This window comes from Antechinus flavipes, chromosome 3 (genome assembly GCF_016432865.1).
Source record: "Antechinus flavipes isolate AdamAnt ecotype Samford, QLD, Australia chromosome 3, AdamAnt_v2, whole genome shotgun sequence".
NCBI lineage: Eukaryota > Metazoa > Chordata > Mammalia > Dasyuromorphia > Dasyuridae > Antechinus > Antechinus flavipes.
Window position 1 is genome coordinate 330,266,039 of NC_067400.1, and position 18,844 is coordinate 330,284,882.

The 18,844-nt window shown below is 33.3% G+C and overlaps 1 protein-coding gene across 3 annotated transcripts in view; it reads left to right on the top strand.

Annotated features, from left to right (window-relative positions):
- Window positions 1–18,844, top strand: part of ARMC8 (armadillo repeat containing 8) — a 114,571-nt gene that overhangs the window by 88,720 nt on the left and 7,007 nt on the right. For 2 of the 3 annotated variants that reach the window (XM_051985610.1, XM_051985611.1), the window contains 4 exons: window positions 5,597–5,683; window positions 7,601–7,693; window positions 10,348–10,497; window positions 11,467–11,562. In XM_051985610.1, coding sequence (XP_051841570.1) covers window positions 5,597–5,683; window positions 7,601–7,693; window positions 10,348–10,497; window positions 11,467–11,562 — 426 coding nt within the window. The remainder of the gene's footprint in view (window positions 1–5,596; window positions 5,684–7,600; window positions 7,694–10,347; window positions 10,498–11,466; window positions 11,563–18,844) is intronic. The other variant, XM_051985612.1, reaches the window with a different exon arrangement.

Here is an 18,844-nt window from a genome sequence, read left to right on the forward strand (position 1 = left end):
TCTAAAATGTAATGTTCCCTGGGAGCAGGTTTCTTGGCAGGCTTCTGGGAGCAGCCTTCATTTCAGTTCAGTAATGACCCCAAATAAAGCCAAGTATTAAAGTCCAAATCCTCTATTATCTCCTTCAAAGTCTTATCTCCTTCACTTGGGGATCGGCTAGTTTTTTTAAGAGGCCTTCTGTAGTCTTGATTCTGAGAGCTTAAGCTGCCTTCTCTGGCTTGTGAATCTCCTCAACTGAATCCTGGCTGAACTTTCAAGAGCTTCTAGTGGGCTTCTCCTTCCTGGCTCTGAGAGCTTCTTGCTTATATGCTGTACACTGAGTATATACCAATCATTATATCACTAGGAAACCATTATATGTTGTAGGATTAAATCAGTGCTAAACTAGATTTAATCACTGTCTCCTCAATTCCACTTACTTAGCACCTGGTAAGAATCCTAACATGTTAACATCAAAGGTACCTCCTTCCAAGAAATGTTCATTTAATTTATTGGTTCCCTAACTCCATTTCCTTTTTGGGGTATTGTCCAAGCTAATCTCCCATACAAGGGACTTTGTCCTTAAATACTAAGACAAATAACTATTTTGGTCAAGTCCACCAAACCCCTAGAAAAATCACTAATTAGTAAATGCCTAGAAAAAGAGATAATGAACCCAAAGTGGTATAGGTAGGCTTCTAGACTAATTTCATTTCCTTTTTAAATGAAATAGCTATCCTTTTTTAAAGCCTTTTAATGTTTGCAAGTATTTTATATATGTTCTTATTTGACATAAGTTGAAGATAGTTACCAAGATTTTAGCAATTTAGTAATTAAACAAGGACATGGCTATTCTTAGAAACAAGACAGAAATGTCAGCCAGACCATGTTAGTTAGGTAGATTCAGAAATGGTTGAATGCCTAGTTCCAAATGTCTTCATTGACATTAATAGTTTAATGTCAAGCTGGCAGGGACTCTATAAAGAGGTCTTACCTAAGACATTTGTGCTTATTATGTTCATGCTTTTTGATGTTATTTTTTTCTTCCCAGTGATTTGGATAAAGACATAGTTGAAATGCACATCAAATTTGCAAAAGATTCAAAGGTAGAAAAGAGAACAATACAATGGATGATAGAACCAAGATCCAAAAAAGATCTCACCAGGCCAGAAGACCAGTTCAACTGAAATAAGATGAAAATTTAATAAGAATAAATGTAAAGTCATAAATTGGGGTTCAAAATTTCACAAAAGTGAGATATTGGCTACTGGCCAGACAATAGTTTGTCTGAAAAATCACTCAATAGGATGCTACAGCAGCTCCCCTGCCTGACCCCGCTCCTCATCCACTCAGAAAAGAAAAAAGAAATTAACATAAGAAAGGCCAGAGTATCTTGCACTAGATTAAATGATTGCCCTATTGTACTGTTGCCTCTTTTAGACCATACCTAGAATATTTTGTTTAGGTCCAGGTATCATTTTTTCAAGCATTAATAAGTGAGATGCCCTCGAGAAGCATTCTAGATCTGAATAGTGTTCAAGGTCATGTCATATGAATATGAAAGAATTAATATGTAATCTTGAGAAGAGCACATTAAAGAAGGACATTCATGGAAACTCCCCAAGTATTTGAAGGACTATTGAATAGACTAGGGATTAGACATCTACTTGCCTGGAGAAAGCAAAACTAAGATCCCTGTGTAGTATTCTAGAGGTTGAGTTATGGCTTCATGTAAAGAAAAGCTTCAAATAATTAGAGCTATCTCAAAGGGGAACAGATTTCCTTAAAAAAATAGTGGCATTCCTTGCACCAGAAGTTTTTAAGTCAAGACTGAATGACCACTTGTTGGAGTATGTCATTGAGTGAATTCTTGTTTATGTATACATTAGGCTTTAAAGTTTCATAAAATTCTGAGATTCTATGTTTCTATAATGTGACTTGTTGATCAGATTGAATTTGTAAATAACACTTTCCAATTTCCTGTGGCACATTTGTTTCAGTGTTAAAGAACAAGTCCTTATATTGGTGAATAGCTCCTAGTGAATCCTAGAAAGGGAAAAGAGTAAACAAGGGGATTGATGTAATATTGCTTTGAAAGACACATCATAACTGCATGTTATTCAAATCAAATTGGATAGAGAGGGTGGGACAAGGAGGGGGGAGAAGTACAAAAAAGAAAAGAATAATAAAAGTAGATTCAGTAGATTTAGATTTGAGCAGGAAAATGTGAGATGGGAAAAAATTTAATGGACCAAAGTTCAAGAGAATATGGAATGTAGTAGGATCAAGGATAGCAAGTGGAAAAGGAAGTGAGGATATTGAAAGGAGAGGAGGGGCAGTTAGGTAGTACAGTGGATAGAGCACTGGCCCTGAAGTCAAAAGTACAAGAGTTCAAATCCAGCCTCATGCACTTAACACTTACTAGCTTTGTGACTTTGGGCAAGTCACTGACCCCCAATTGTCTTTCATACCCTCCCAAAAAGAGAAAAATCAGATTTAAAAGAAAGACGGAAAGGACAGGAGAGGAACAGCACAGCACAGTAAGTTCCTGTTGCTTTACTTCAGTTTTCTTATAAAGTTGAAAGATAGTATTAGAGACTTAAGAAAAGAAAATATTTAGAGAAGCTTTTGTGGGAAAAGATGAGAATAAGGAGGAATTTTTCTAAAATTGGCATAATGATAGAATGAAATTTCACAGAAATTTCAGTTAAAAGTAATCTCCACTGTTGTTTAGTCTAACCTAGCTGTAAACTTTCCTCTTAGTTTTGTGTCATATACAAACTAAATAAGTATGCCATCTATATGCCTTTATGCAAGTCACTGACAAAAATGTTTAAAAAAAAAAACAGGTCCAAGAACAGATCCCTTGGTCATTGTACTTTTAAAAGATTTTTCAAGTTGACACTGAAGAACCAAGACATTCACCAGTTCTGGATCAACCTACCTAGTCTGTTTTGTTAAAATGACTATTTTCTTGAACTGCCTAGAAGCAAGATTTTTAAGATTTATAGTGCCCAGCAAAGCTTTATAAAAATTAATCTGTTTGACAGTATAATTGGAGAAAAAATAATTATATAGGAAAATAATTCTTGATCACTTTCATAATAGCATTTTGCTTTGTCACAAATTAAAGGATCACATATTTAAAGGAAAGATTATTCAATAAAATATTTGTTACTTATGGTTCACTTTTTTTCTTAATTATTTAAGGGTTGATTTTCATACTTTTTTTTGTTCCTTTTATACCCTTTCATCTTGTTTGTGGAGTAAACATACACTGTTCTTGTTTTCATTAGTATTTACAGAAAATAAGGGAAGAGAATGTGGGATCTTTTTTTTTTTTTTTTTAAACCAAGTGTCCTATGATTCTTTAAAGTTTGGGTATTTTTTTTTTAATACAAAGTTAATTTTCAAAACTTTTGCTCTGTTTATCATTTTGATGAAAATAAACTTCCTTAAGTATTAGTTCATTGCTTTTGATAGTTTGACTATTATGCTGTCCTGAAGTCTGGAGGTACTCAGAATACCTAGTGTTTGGTCTAATTTGCATACAAAAATTGATTAACTTAAAATTAATTTAAATATCATGAACAATAAGAAAATTTTTAAAAAGGCAATAACTGCAGAGTGAATCCTATTAAAGCAAAGTATTTTTTTAAACCACAACTGAATACACTTCATAATGAAAGGTGTTTACATTCTCATTCAAGAATCAATTTAATAATTATGCTCACCGAAATAATTTTGGCTTGGTTGGTTTGTTGATTTAACTTTGTTAAGTAACATGTTCTGTCAAAAGGGAAGACCATTTGCTCATTCAACAGACTTTTTGTGGAATTCCTAATATTTGCAAAGATTCATATGAAAACCATCTTCTGTCATTTGCCTCACATCCTGTAATTTTGAACTTCCAAATTGCAAAATAACCTCATTGTTTAGCTGAAGTGGGTAAAGTGTTTAACTTTCTGTTACTTCCTGCAATTATAATATCTTCTAGATTAATCATCCTAGTACGCTGATCCTTGTGAGTTATAAGTATAGATTACTTAGATAAGTAGTCATTGGTTGCAAATGCTGATTTTTATCAAAGCATTGAAGACCATCTTGGGACCCATAAGAGAAGAATCCTAATTTGTGATAATCTGTTAGAGCAGCATTACATGCTAACAATGCTAACATGTTAATAAGTCCCTCCAGGAGACAGAACAGAAAGTCACAGTTGCTACCAAGGCTTAGTCTTATTATTTCAGTTAATTTTCTCTAGTAATCCATCAGTGATTAGTGTTGTATAATGGGAAATGTACTGAATTTGAAAGCAAAAGATTGGGTTCATGCTGTAACTCTACTATTTATTACCTGTGTAGCATGAAGAAAATTACTTGCCCTCTTTGTCCCTCCATAAAATCAGAGGGTCAGGCCAGGAATTCCCAAGGTCCCTTCCAGGTTGTTCAATGAATACAGAGTATAGCCATGCTACAATGGCTACTATGGTTTCTTAAAGACTTTCTTTAAAGGGTCTGCATTTCTATATACAAAGAGGTCAAGATTGCTTTCATTCATTCAACCAGAATTTATAAGCTCTTGCTATGTGCTAGGTACTTTGATAGTCCCTAAATAGTGACAAAAACATAAGTACTTTGATAGTCCCTTTTTAAAAAGTGACAAAAAACATGTCTCTTTCCTTTAGGACTTCATAGAAAATAATATTTTAAAGAAAATTTAATTACAAAATACATATAAAATGATTTCCAAGAAAAGAGCACCACCTAGGGGTTCAGAATAGGCTGTCAGCATTTAAGCTGAATTTTAAAGCAACCTCAGAGGTCCATGAGACAGAGTTCAGTAGCAGGTGAGAATACCTTTCGGGCATGGAGATGGGAAATGGAACAACAAGCAGACCAGTTTTGCTGAAAGAAAGAGTGGATGAGACAAAGTAATATACAGTATGCCTGGAAAACCAGACCACAAATGACTTGAAAAAAACAAACAGAAGAGTTTGTATTTTGTCCCAGAGGCAAGAGGGAACACTGAAGCTTCTTGAGTGACAGAGTCAGACTTATTTTAGGGATGTCATTTTGGAAGATGGATTGGATAGAGAAAAAACTAGCACCTGGAAGACCAAGTTAGAGTCTCTTGTAATAATTCAGGTAACAGATGAGGGAAATGAGGGTCTAAAATAGAATGATGACTGTACATGGAGAAAGGAGGACAAATGCAATAGATATTTTGGACAGAATGGGCAAGAATTGGTGACTGAGTGTGAAGGACTAGTGAGAGAGAAGATTTGTGAATGACTCCAAGGTTGGGAATTTGGGGGACTGGAAGGACAGTGATGTTTCCAACAGAAATAGGGAACTTAGAAGAGAGGATTTTTTTCAGAAAAAATAATGAATTCTGTTTTAGATATATTACATTTTACATGCCTACAGACTTAAAGTTGATGCTATGAAGAACTAATATGTAATCAGTTACAGTTTTATGTAGATCTTTATTAACTGTATTTTACATATTTGGAATCAGATGAAGAAATAAATTGCTTTTATTTCACTTGTTCATTTTGTTACTTCCTTTGTTCTAAAGTTAATAGAGCTTTTGTCTCTCCTTATAATTCTCTTAGGTTTTACAAAATGCACCAGATGAAATTTTAGTGGTAGCATCTTCCATGCTGTGTAATCTATTGCTTGAATTCTCTCCAAGTAAAGAGGTTGGTATATATATTTTTTCTCAATTTCGAAATAACTTAGTTGTGTTGTGGTTATTATTGATTTATAATGTATTTTCATCATATTTGAAATTATTCATTGCTTTATTTAAAGAATCAACTTCTAAATATTAGATTTCTTTGAATAAAAATCATACAGAATTGTATTTTAAATAAGGGTATTATTTGTCTTTTTCCATTTAAACTATTATAATTTATAGTTATGCTCATCTGTGAAGTACTACAAAAATATATTTTAATTGTACTTATGTTAACCTTCTAATTTCCAAAACTGTATGTTCAGAAATGAAATAAAACCATCCATATTTCTGATTGATTCACCAAATAATTAAATAACATGAACTCATTCAAAAAAACAATAAAAATGTAGTTCTCTGGAGTTTTACCCTATGGTAGTAACAATGACATGTTTCATGGGGCAGGGTTTTGAGGCATGGATTCGGATTCTCCTGTCCTCATGAACCCAGGAGTTCTCTGTTATTAGTGATTTAAAAATGCCTTGAATTCATGATTTGTTAAGCAATCATTTGCCTGGTACTTGGGAAGGTATTATTGATTTGATAACTGAACTAAGTTCAAAGAGACATTTTCCAAAGACACACATGGAAACAAAGTAAGATGAGAAAAGTGCTTCATTCAAAGTGAAGGAAGATAGAGGGTGTACTTTAAGAGCTATTTCCCTGGGCCCTTATGATGGTTCCATTAAATAGAATCACAAAGTTGGAAGAAATCTCAGAAATGTTTAACTTAAGTCTCTCTCTCTCTCTCATCTTGTAGGGAAATCAAAACCATTCATTAACAACACTTTCCAGTGTTTCAATTCAACAAATCTTTAAGCATCTAGCTACCTTGTATAAGACATTGTGGATTTAAAGATGACATGACTAAAATTCCTGCTGCCATACATTTACAGTCTAAATGAAGACAATAGGACAGATAAGACATGGTTATAAATGACTACCAAACAAAATTAAATATGAAAAGAAGGGTACAAAGTGCTATGAAAAATTTGTAGAGAGAGAAATTACTTTCAGCTGAGGGAGAGGAGCTCAGCTAAGAGGTAGCATGTGAGTTGGGACTTGAAAGAAAGAAGGTATTGAGCCAGTGCTCTTATTTGAAGAAGACAGTTGGACTAAATTTGGCAAGAAACAGGCTTTTATTAAGTATATTCCTCATGCCAGGCACTCTACTAAGGACTTTAGAAATACTATCTCATTTAAGAATGAGGCACAGAGAGCAGTCTATTTAGCTGCAATGTAGATCATATGAAGGGAAAGTGATATGAGAGAAGTCTGAAACAATAGACTAAAACTGAATTGCAATAGCTCTTTATTGTCAAAATAAGGTACTTAACTTAATACATATTATGAAGAGATTTTTCTTAGGGGTAAGATTACCCATCTGAATATGTCATTTCTACTCATTTTTTTTTAAATATTTTTATAGTGACTTACAGTTGGTGCAGAAGACACAAATGTATATTACTGTGCATACATGTTTCTAAGAGTAGTGAGCATGATAGATAGTAAATGGTAACATGAGAACCCAGAGTGAGAGCAACTCTCTGTAATAGTCTATAATAATGCCACTTGTCACCGTGTTGCCTAAAATATAAGAGCATATATCAGAGGTTATCAGAAAAATTTGTGAACTGAAAGGGTGACATTTAGGAAGATTTAATTTAGGAAATTTTTTCTGATGAGAGAATGATAAATATTTACAATATTTGTGTGTGATCACTTTTTTTGAAAACTTTCTAATTCTTAGTGGAAGAAAATATTAATTTCAATAAGAAGGACACAGGAAAAACTTATGGGAAGTAACTTATCATTTGTGCACATTCACTTAGTTGACAAGCATAATCTTAAATTTCTTTTTTCTTTTCTTTTCTAATTGCAGCCTATTTTAGAATCAGGAGCCATAGAATTACTTTGTGGTTTAACCCAAAGTGAAAATCCTGCTTTACGAGTGAATGGGATTTGGGCTTTAATGGTATGTTTCTTTATTATAATCTTTAGGGGATGAAAAATAGAAGTAAAATATATATTGTATAAGAGTTCAAAATTTTGCTTATGAAGAATATTGGGTGATAGTTTGGTTCATTGGCCCAAGTGATGAATTGGAACCAAGCAGACCCCAGAGATTTAGTCTTCTAACTCTACCATTTATAGGCTCACAGAATTTCAGAGTTGAAAGGGAATTCAGTGGCATCTATTTCAATCCATGCCTGCAACATATTCACTCTTTCTTAAAGACTTTTAGCGAAAGGCAAAATTCTTCCTTACAAAGAAGCCCATTCCATATCTAATTGTTACCTGACAATTAGATAAGTCCAATTTTTAGGAATGTTTTTTCTCTTTATTTTAAGCCTGAATTTCCACTGTGAGCTTTCTATCCATTGTTTTATATTTCTGCTTTCTGGGGCCAAGTGGAACATTCTAACCACTCTGCCACCATGACAGTCGTTTAAGTCCTTGAAAACAGCTATCTTCCCTCCTAAGTTTTCCTTTCTTCAATTTCTTACCAGTCCTCACATAGCATGATCTCAAGGCCTTTCATCATTCTTGTTGCTTTTCTCTGGACACTCCCTGTCTTTTCTAAATATTGTGTCCATAACTCAGCATAACATTCTAGATGTAGTCTGATGAGGCCATTACAGCATGCTTATCAACTCCTTATTCCTAAAAACCAGTAATCTCTTAATGTAACTTAAAATCAAGCTAGCATTCTTGGCTTTCATATCATTACATTGTCCTTGAAATCCACTAAAACCCTAGAGCTTTCAAACTGTTCTCACTTCATATTTTCTTACCTCTTTCCTGTGAAATAGATTTTTAGCCCATGTGAGATGTTATATTTGTTCCTTTTAAATTTCTTCTTATTAGATTTGATCTAATGTTCTAACTTGTCAAATATTTTTGAATCCCAATTCTCTCATCCAGTGTTTTAGCTATCTCTCTTTGCTTTGCGGAATATACAGATTTGCTGAGCATTTTATCTCTGCCTTTTAAAATGTTAAACAGCATGGGAACAAGCAGAGATCCTTGGGTCACTTCACTGGAAACCTCCTTCTAAATTGACATTGACCCATTAATGACTACTCTGTTTTCAGCCATTCATCAAGTCCCAAAGCCATAAAATTATACTATCATCTAAGCAATATCTCTTCATCTTTTTCACAAGAATGGCACAAGAGACTATCAAATGCTTTGCCAAAATCAGTTAAATGATATCCACAGTATTCCACTCATCTATCAGTTTAGTAACCTAATAAATCATTGTAAGATATAAGGTTAAGTTTGGCATGATCAAAATCACTATGTTCTTTTTTTAGTTGTTTACTAACCATTCCTTAAAGAATGCATTCCAAAATTTCTTTTTAATTTGTTCCTCAAATAAGTTATATATTCTTTTTGTTCCTCAATTCAGAAATGAAACTGACTTTTTATAAGGCTATTTCAAGGCACTTATTTTACAAATTTTATATATATATTTGAATAAGGTTTCATATTGTTCAAAGCCCTTTATCACATTTGTACAACAACCCTTTAAGGTTGGAAATAAATACAATATATGCACAACTCCACTTATGCCCTATACTTTTTCCTCATTATAATATGGAGGTAACCTTGGATTCTCAAAGCCTATGCAAGCAGAAAATAGATTAGCAGGTTATATCCCGCTGAGGGACATAGGTAGCTGTTAATTAATGGACTCTTTTTTAAAGGATGAGCCTAGTCAAATTCAGAGAAACCCACCACCCAGAAGCTTGACCACCAGGTGAATTTTTTAAGCTTCAGCTACTCAAGAACAACATCCAAAACTTGGTCCAGTGAAAAGAGTGCAAAGTTTAAGTTAGAGTATCTGAGTTCAAATTCTGTCTTTAGCTTGGACAAGTCAGTTACTTTCTAAGCCTCAGTTTCCTGAGCTGTAAAATGAAGGTGTTGGATTAGATGACCTGTAAGGACCCTTTCAGTTCTGAATCTATGATCTATACATATTACCATTTCTACTTTACAATGAAGAAAGCAAGACACTGAGATCAAGTTACTACCTAAACGTCACATAATTGCTACATAAATGTTTAGTAGTTCAGTATTTTAAATCTTTTATTTCAGTAATGTAGTTACTTTCATCACTGATGTACATTGGAATCAGAATCCTATCATTCCCAAGTAGATTCATTCATATCACCTGGTAGCCAACTTTCTGATGATAAATACTATAAAATTTTTAAGTACTATTTTAAAAATTAAAATGTTTAATTAATTAAATTTAAAAATTAATTTTTTCCTTCAATATGGATACTATTAAGATCCAACTGAACCCGTCATCCTTTGATCTTTTTATAATTTTTAACTTTGAATATGGCATATATAAATAAAAATTTTTGAAACACACAAATGGCCATGCAGCATGGAAAGAACTGATCTTTGGAGCCATATTCAGTGTTTGAAAATCAAAATTTCCATTTAGAAAGACTGAATACTTTACAATTAGGAATCATAATAAAATGACTAGAGAAAGATGCTGTAGAGCCTCCTCTTACTCTAACTTTAAAAAGAAAAACCACCACTTAACTAAGAAAATTTAACATTAGAAGATAGTTACAGATGTGAAGACGATAACTTTTTTTTATCTTTCAGAATATGGCATTTCAGGCAGAACAAAAAATAAAAGCAGATATTTTACGAAGTTTAAGTACCGAGCAGTTATTCCAGTTGTTGTCAGATTCAGACTTGAATGTGTTAATGAAGACTTTGGGACTTCTCAGAAATCTCCTTTCCACTCGCCCAGTAAGTAAGATCTTCCAGGCTGCCAGGAATCTTACCATATGAAATAGTTATTTTCTGTAGTATCAGGAATACAAAGGAATCAGTCAGTCTACCATACTTTACAGTAATCTATATGCTGAGTTGTGTGCTTATATATTGCCCCCAACAAAGGAGTAAACCACCTACAGGTACTTAACATCTATTCTGGTATATTTCTTAACACAATATCTCCTCTCTATCATTCCCATCATTATTCTCTCCCCCTCTACCCTGAGGTCCGAGTGTTGCTCCACTTTTAGTTTTCATTTATTCTTTTGCCCTATCTAGTTTCCAAGGCCTGACTATTTTTATCACTTCCCCCAATGATGTCTTCTGATCTGCTTCTTCTTGTCCCTGAGTATTCTTTCTGATTCCTATTTCTTATTCTCTCTCACTTTATATGCCCACCCGACCCCCCACTGGAAGGTATGCTGCTTTTTGTGGAAATTGGGAAGATGAGTGGACAGGCCCTTCTCAGAGATGAGATAGGATGGGCTTTGCTAGTATTTCAAACCATGTCAATGATGTCACTTCCAGAAATGGCTTTTTGGCACTTCATTGATACTTCCCTACCATTCTCACATTTCTCTAAATATATTTTTTCCAAAAACACTATTTACATTATCCACACCCAGTTTTGTTATATCTTCATTCTTTGCCCATCACCTTTTTTCTTCCTTACCACTTTAACATCTAACCAAAGGACTTCTATGTCCATGCATTGCAAAATACTGTCCTTTCGATATTTGTCTTCCTCCTTCAAGTAATTAAGGAAAAATAAATAAAGGGCAAATGGAAGAAAGTTTTAAAATTTTAGGAATAATTCTGCCATTTTCTGAATATAATAATTCTGTTCTCTATTCTTTAATTTTCAGAAAATCTCTGTGTTGTTTCTCTCTGTCTTACTCTGCTACTGAGAGATTAATTGTTCATTTCCAATTGATTTTGCAGCACATAGACAAGATAATGAGTACTCATGGAAAGCAAATTATGCAAGCTGTCACTCTTATTCTGGAAGGGGAGCATAATATAGAAGTCAAAGAGCAGGTATATTTTACTTTTCTATATAAAATATATTTTGTATTTATAAAAAGGAAGAGTAATAGAAATCTCAAAGCACTAAGCCTACAAAGGTAGTGTATTAATATGTTTATAAAAATAATCTAGGATTATGATAAAAAGTGGGAGAAAGCATTAGAAAAAAAAGAATATGTAGGAAAAGCTAGTTATTATCCTACCAATTATTCCATTATTCTCCTATGTCCAAGAACACATTCAGTCACTAACTCCCTATCTACAGTGCAGATATCCAGTTATATCTGGTTCATGCTATAGCCTTAGAAATAACTTCCTCGGACATCCATATCCCCACTTGACATAATCTTTTCTTCTGGAACCTTCCATTTCTTGTCTATTCCTCATTCATATACAGAATCCATGTTGTTCTACAGGAAAACAATCTTTCATTCAGGAGACGGCCTTTCTTTCACAATAGATCATCTTATGGTCCTCCTTTTTCACATATCCTCCTACTTCCACCTCCAACTCCTCCACCCTTTTCTCCTCTCTATTGAGTTACAACATTTAGGGTGAGTTAAGAAACTATACATATACCAAGGGGCTATATTCAAATGCCTTTTCATTTCTGCCTAGTAATTTTCCCATGAATATTAAATCTATATATTTCATTAAGTACTATAAAAATTAACTTCAGTTTTACACTAAACATTTGCATACAAAAAATTAAATTTTATTTCTTAGGTATACACTAACCCTTTGTAAGATATAAGTGAAACATGACAACTAAAGAATTTCTTTGTTCAAAAGAAACATTTGCTAGGGGAAGATGAGAATTGGCACCATATTTGAAGAAGATATATTTATCTTATGGAAGCCCATGAACCTGAGAATGGAAGCATGATAGACTAAGTTTGACTACTTTGAGAATGTACTCTAGATCTCCTAGTAGGATGGAATACTAATTCCTAATAGAGACTATAAAACTGACAGAGACAGAGATAGAGACAGGGGAACTTCAAACATTTTGGGAACTACTAAAGAAAGAGCATTTTAGAATTTAGACCAACAGCAAATAACTAATTGTGATTTAGAAATATGTTTTCACTCTCCTTAAATTAAATTTATCTTATTTAATATGCTGTACTTTCAGTAATATATAAGCTTCTTAAGTACAGAGATTCTATTTTCATTTGTTTTTTGTATTTCCAGTGCCCAGCACAATGCTTTACATGCAATAATTATTTGCTATATGTTTCTTGAACTGAATTGAAGTGATCGTATGTATAGTTTGTATTAGGGAATACTGAGTCACATATGTTGTTCACATACTTTAATAAATTAGATGTCAACAATTTCAAAGTATGATCTCATGACCAGAATCTCTGAAGGAAAATATGGGAAATCATGAAGCATGGAAGTTCTCAAATATGAAATTCTAGCTATATAATTATGAACAATGTCAATGAAAAAGCAAAGAGGGAGGCAGTTATAGAAGGCAGCACATCTTCCCAGGAGATTTTGAAAAACCAGATATAAAAGCCCCCCCAAAATAGTACAAACTCTTAAAAATGATCTGGAAAGTCAAAACCCAGAATGAGCCAAAGTTTATTTTTTAAAAATACTAGAAAACAAAAAAGATCTATGTGATCAGTAGTTCAGTCACCACTTGAGGCACATAGATTCATAAAAGTTTAATCAGATTCTTCAGACGTACAATCTAAACTCCTGTTGACTTCTCACTTCTTCAGTAAGAAGGTTAGTCATCAAATGGAAGGGCATAACATAAATAAGAAGCATTTGTAGCTGAAGATAAGTGAAGAAGTTAGTGAATACCTAACCACTTTAAATTACTTCACATTTCCATGTGAACTTTTAGTATGAATTACATGCTAAATGTCAGAGACAATAGTGGTGATATTTTAAAAGTCACAAGAAAAATAAGAGGTAACAAAAGATTAGAGATGAGCCATCTCAGTTTTCTTTTTTGAAGAAGGAAAATATGGATTTTGGGGAACAAGTAAATATATGGATTGTGGGAACATTGGTAAATTTGATATTGATTCCTAGCACAATTCTAAAATAGACAAATCATTTATGGACATTTGAAAAGGAAAGAATCAACATGAATTCACTTTTAAGAAAAAAATCATGCCAACTTAGTTTCATTTCAATTTTTAATATGCTTGTAAGGCTCATTACTCAGGAATAGCTGTATACACAGTGCTCCTTGATTTCAGGAGAGCATTTGACACAGTTTCTCGTGTTAAATATGTGGACAAGATAAAGAAGTGTTGAATAAATGATGGTACTATTAGGTACTTTTGAAACTTGTTGAATGACCAAATCCAGAGGTTAGTTTTTATCTTACTTAGCTTTTATTTGGATGAGAAAGTGATCATAGGTAAAGTTAGTAATAGCAAGATGAGAGAACACTTGAGTCACAAATACTGTTTGAATATTTTAATAAGCCAAAAGTTTAGCCTGGTAGCAACCATAGATAGCATGTTTATCACATTTGTAGATTGCATGGAGCCAGCAGAAATAGCTAACATATCAGATAATAGGATTCAAAAAAGATCTTGGCACACTAGAACAACTGGCTAAATCAAATAAAATGAAATTTAATGGAAACAAAGGTACATTTTACAATTGGGTTCAAAAATCAATTTCTCAAGTATATAAGAGAGCTATATCTAAACAGTCCTATGAAAAAGATATAGGAGGTGGGATGAAGTGGATTGCAAACTCAGTATGTACCAACAAAAAGTAAATATGGTTGAGATTAGATTTAGAGAAGAATAAGGTTCAGAACAAAAAAAAATAGTACTTCCAATATAAAATCCCTGCTTAGGCCAATCTGGATCCTGAGATCAAATAGGAGTGTCATTTTTTTTTTTTAAAGAAAGGTTTTAAGCACATGCAGTGATAAGTCATCTGGATAAGAGAACTAGAGAGCATTCTATATGAGGATCATGTTAACAAAGTAGGAGCCCAGAAAGGAGAACAGAGTTAGTGGACAGAGAAGCAGCTCATGATAAAACTCTTTTCAGTTATTTAAATGTTTATCTTGTCAGATTTATTCAATTTAGCCACAGAAAGGAGAATTAAAAGTAATGGAGAAGCATTGCAAGGACATAGATTTAGAATTGACATAATGAAAAAGTTCATAATAATTGGTGGCCCAGAAGCAGAATGGGCTTCTGTGTAGGATAACAAGTTCTGCTTCATTGAATATTTTCTCACAGAGAGATGAGATGACCATTTGTTGGGGATGCTATAGAAGAGATTTTTCTCCAGGTTGGAGTTGAATTCAGTAGCCTCTAAAGGACTGGTCAACTCTTAGGTTGTAAATTCTGAAACTTTTGACAAAATATATCCTAAGATCCTTATGGATGAAATAGTTTTAAAAAAGGGGGGGGGTGAATATTAATATAACTGGATAGATTCAAAGTTTGTTGAACAACTATATTGAGACTATTAGTAAGTGGATTAGTAGTGAACTTGAAGTATGGTTTCTAGTGGAAAATTACTGGGAGTCTGGTTCACTTAATTCAGTTCCACAAAAATTCATTTGGTCCTTACTGCATACAAAATTACAGGAAATAGAAAGCTGAATGGCATGTTCCTTCTTCTTTAAAAAGTTACAATGTAGTTATAATAGTAATCTAACTAGTATTTTTTGGGAAAGATAGAAAAAAGTCTATTTAGATATGAGAACATAGTGGGATGGGATAGAGGTTTAAGATCAATGTTAATATGTTCCTGAATTCTTTACCATAGTCACGAATTATATGAATGGTATGTTGTCACAATATGATATGAGTATTGAACACACACCAAGAAATTAAACTCATGTAGACAAATAGCATATCATAGGATCTAGAGATTGGGGCTTTATTGAGTATCATCTCAAAATAATCTGAGTGGAGTGATAATCCAAACTCATTTCTGTTTGTCTTTAGAACTCAAATTCATTATACTAAAGATAACATTGACAGTGGTTCAAGGGTATAGAAAAATTGCCCCTCTAATATGACCCCATCCACCTATTCCCAATTTTTCTAATTTCTTGTTTCTCTAGAAATATTTATGATTTTGAGTGAATTGTTTCCTTTCTCTGGGCCTTGATTTTCTTATCTAAAAATGAAGGATTTTAGAATAAAGGCTCTTTAGCTTTTTTTTTTTCTGTGTCTGACACTATAAAGTTCTGGATAGGGCAGCAAAGTATAGTTTAAACATAACACAATTCCACTAGTTGTAATCAAGCTTGCAGATTTGATTATGAACTCTATTTAAAAGTTAAAGTTTAAAACAGCCATGTAGTATGTCTGGACTATATGTGTGTGCAAGCTCACTACTCATGTGTCAGCAGGCCTGCACACATCTGCAGACCTGGGTAGATATGCTTACACATATACATATACATAGTTGCAAAGAACATCAATTTAGTTCAACCCTTGGCCGTCTGGTCAGTCCATGTGGTTCAACCAATGGCCAAATTCCAGTATCTCAACAAATAATCATTTAGTCTTTGCTTGAAGGCCTTTAGTGGGGGAGAGGGGAGAGGAGATCCATGAAGGAGCCCATTTAAGTTTTATCTAGTTTTAATTGGATTTTTTCCTTAGATGAAGCTTAGGTTTCTCTCTGCAATTATTATTATAATCTTTCTGTGATTTTTTTTTTTTACCCATTGCTTCAAGTTCTACTATTATATCCCACTTACCATCACCTTCATTCTCCTTAAGATTAAAAATCCTCACTTTCTTCAGCTATCCTCATGTAATTTGCTTTAAAGTCTTTAATTTGGCATCCCTTAAAGACATAAAAGATCATATAAACAAATGCCACGTGGCCAAAAGGAGGGGTTTGAGTTCATGAGTAGCTCACTTAGTGGAGCTGTATGATTTTTATGGGTAATGAGAGAGACGATACTGAAAGTAGAGGCTGGATTAGATAGTGGGGGTTAGCGCCTTTTGATTTAGTAACTCTGAAACAATCCATCACATCCAAGCTATTCAGACACCCAAAAATAGAAAACAAGTCTTTGTCATTGTACAACATCTCTCACAAATAAATAGTTTCACCTTCTCATTTTTCATTGTTTCTTGACAATACCAGTGTCATAGTATCATGCTGTATTTATACAGAATTGATCTGCTTGGACTTTTCAATATAATATGTTGAAAAAATATCAGATCAAAATGCTAATTACATAGAAGAGGAAGAAGGGAAAAGTTTATGTTCAAATGCTAGAGAATGCTAGAGAAAAAAAGCAGATGAATCTGGAATTAGCAGATATGCCTAAACATGAATATTCATTGCTTACTAAAGAGAGCTAAGGTCAATAGGCAATATTTTCTTTGAATTGACTGTAGTTCATGATACATGATATTGGGATACATTCTCCCAATTTTGGGAGGCTCAGAAAGATTGTGAAATGGTTAAGGAAGCTATTTCCAACCTGCTGCTTTTTCTAAAATGGGCAGACTACCAAATTTGCTTTTGCCTAAGAAAAATCTGGTTTAAATATTTCATCCTTTAGATATACTACTCTTTGGCTAGACAAAAATAATTTTGAGGTACATGAACCAGACTTACAAAATAGATGCAACCTCACTGGTGTCATTCTAGGAGATTTATTTATTCTTATTGCTCCAACATATGATATACTACCACTTTCTATTCATGCTATTTTATCTTTGCTTTTTTCCCTTCTCCATGTCAGTTTCTTTGGCCCACATCAGTTATTTGATTAGTTGGGGTACTAGAGTGGGAGCAACCTTCCCTTAGGAAAAGAAAAAGAGCTAGAGAAGGTACTTTCTTGTCACAACCAACAACAGAAAAGTCCAGAACAACAGTTTAACCTAATTAATACATGGCATAAGCAAGGAAGGAAAAAAGTAAAAGATAATTAGCAGGTGGTATAAATGGCCAGCTCTACTCTTCAAACTCTTGCCTCCTTTTGATTTCATGAGTTTTTCTTTTTTAATTCTGAATTAATTATTTCTTGTTTTACTCCCAGCTCACAACTAAAAGGTTAAAATCAAAAGACAAGAAAGTAAGAAAAAATTACAAGTGGAAATGGCTAATTAGTCTGTTAAAATCTGGCTTCGTTGTAGCATATAGATAATAGCAGTATATGGTTTTTTCTTACTATCTTTACTTCTATTAAGTATTCTCTACCACTTTAGAATATAAGCATATGTTTATTATCTTTTGAAGGCATAATGCTGACAGTTTGAATGATATTGTATCTCATATGTGTCCAAGATACACATAAATTTTTTTTTATTATTTTCCCCACCCCTTTGTATTTTACTGTTTTCTGATAGTATCACATTTTCCCAAGTTTTGATTTACCCTAAGCATTGATTCCTTCAAAAACATGATGTTTATTCAATTGAGCCTTTAGCTACATTTTATAATGAAGTGGTGTTTTATCATATTCTCTGTTCTCTTGGGGCTTTCATTAGTGTTTCATTATCCTTCCCAAACTTTGTCTTGTCTACTCCAGACCCAAAGGATTCAAGATAACACGATCTTTTCCCCATAAATGCCAATGATCTGAAATCAAAATTTCAGTTTACTATCTAAACAGCCTTTTTCTGAAAAGATACTCCCTCTCTATGATCTTCTGTTTTCTGCTTCCATAGAAGGAGAATAATTCCTTGAGGATATCATGTCCTGTATTAATTTTGTCTTTGTCATAAATCTAAAAAATAATCTTTTTATCTAGGACCTTGAAGTTCTCAGCTTTGCTTCAAGGCTCCAAAAGTTTCCATTCTTTAGCTCTTTGACTTGACTATGAGTCTAAAGTAACATAAGAAATACCTTGTTACTGACTATCAGGTTTTCATTTTTCATGTTAACTTTGACTCAAATCAAAGCATATTTAGTTCAAATATAGGAGACAAATCAATATTCTTTCCTCTTCTGAATCTGTTGAATGCTCATATTCTTAGATCTGAGACCACTATTGATTATGATGGGTGCCTTATTCCTGAGGTTTTTCTTAGATTGCTTCATTTTTTTTCTGTAAATATGTTCATATATCTATAAAGGTATACATTCTTAGGGACTAAGAGTCTGGACATCTAGATTACATCCTCAGTGATATCCACTAAGTTTATCTTAGGCAAATCACCCAATGTCTCTGTTTCTGGCAGTCTGTATCAGTGCCTACCCAACCTCATCACAGCCTGAGAATAAAATCTCTTAAAGATTTATCAAAAAAAAAAAGAGGCTGTAAAAATATAAAGTTAGTTTTTAAAACTAAAATAAAAGAAAAGGAAAAGAAAGAACAGACTGA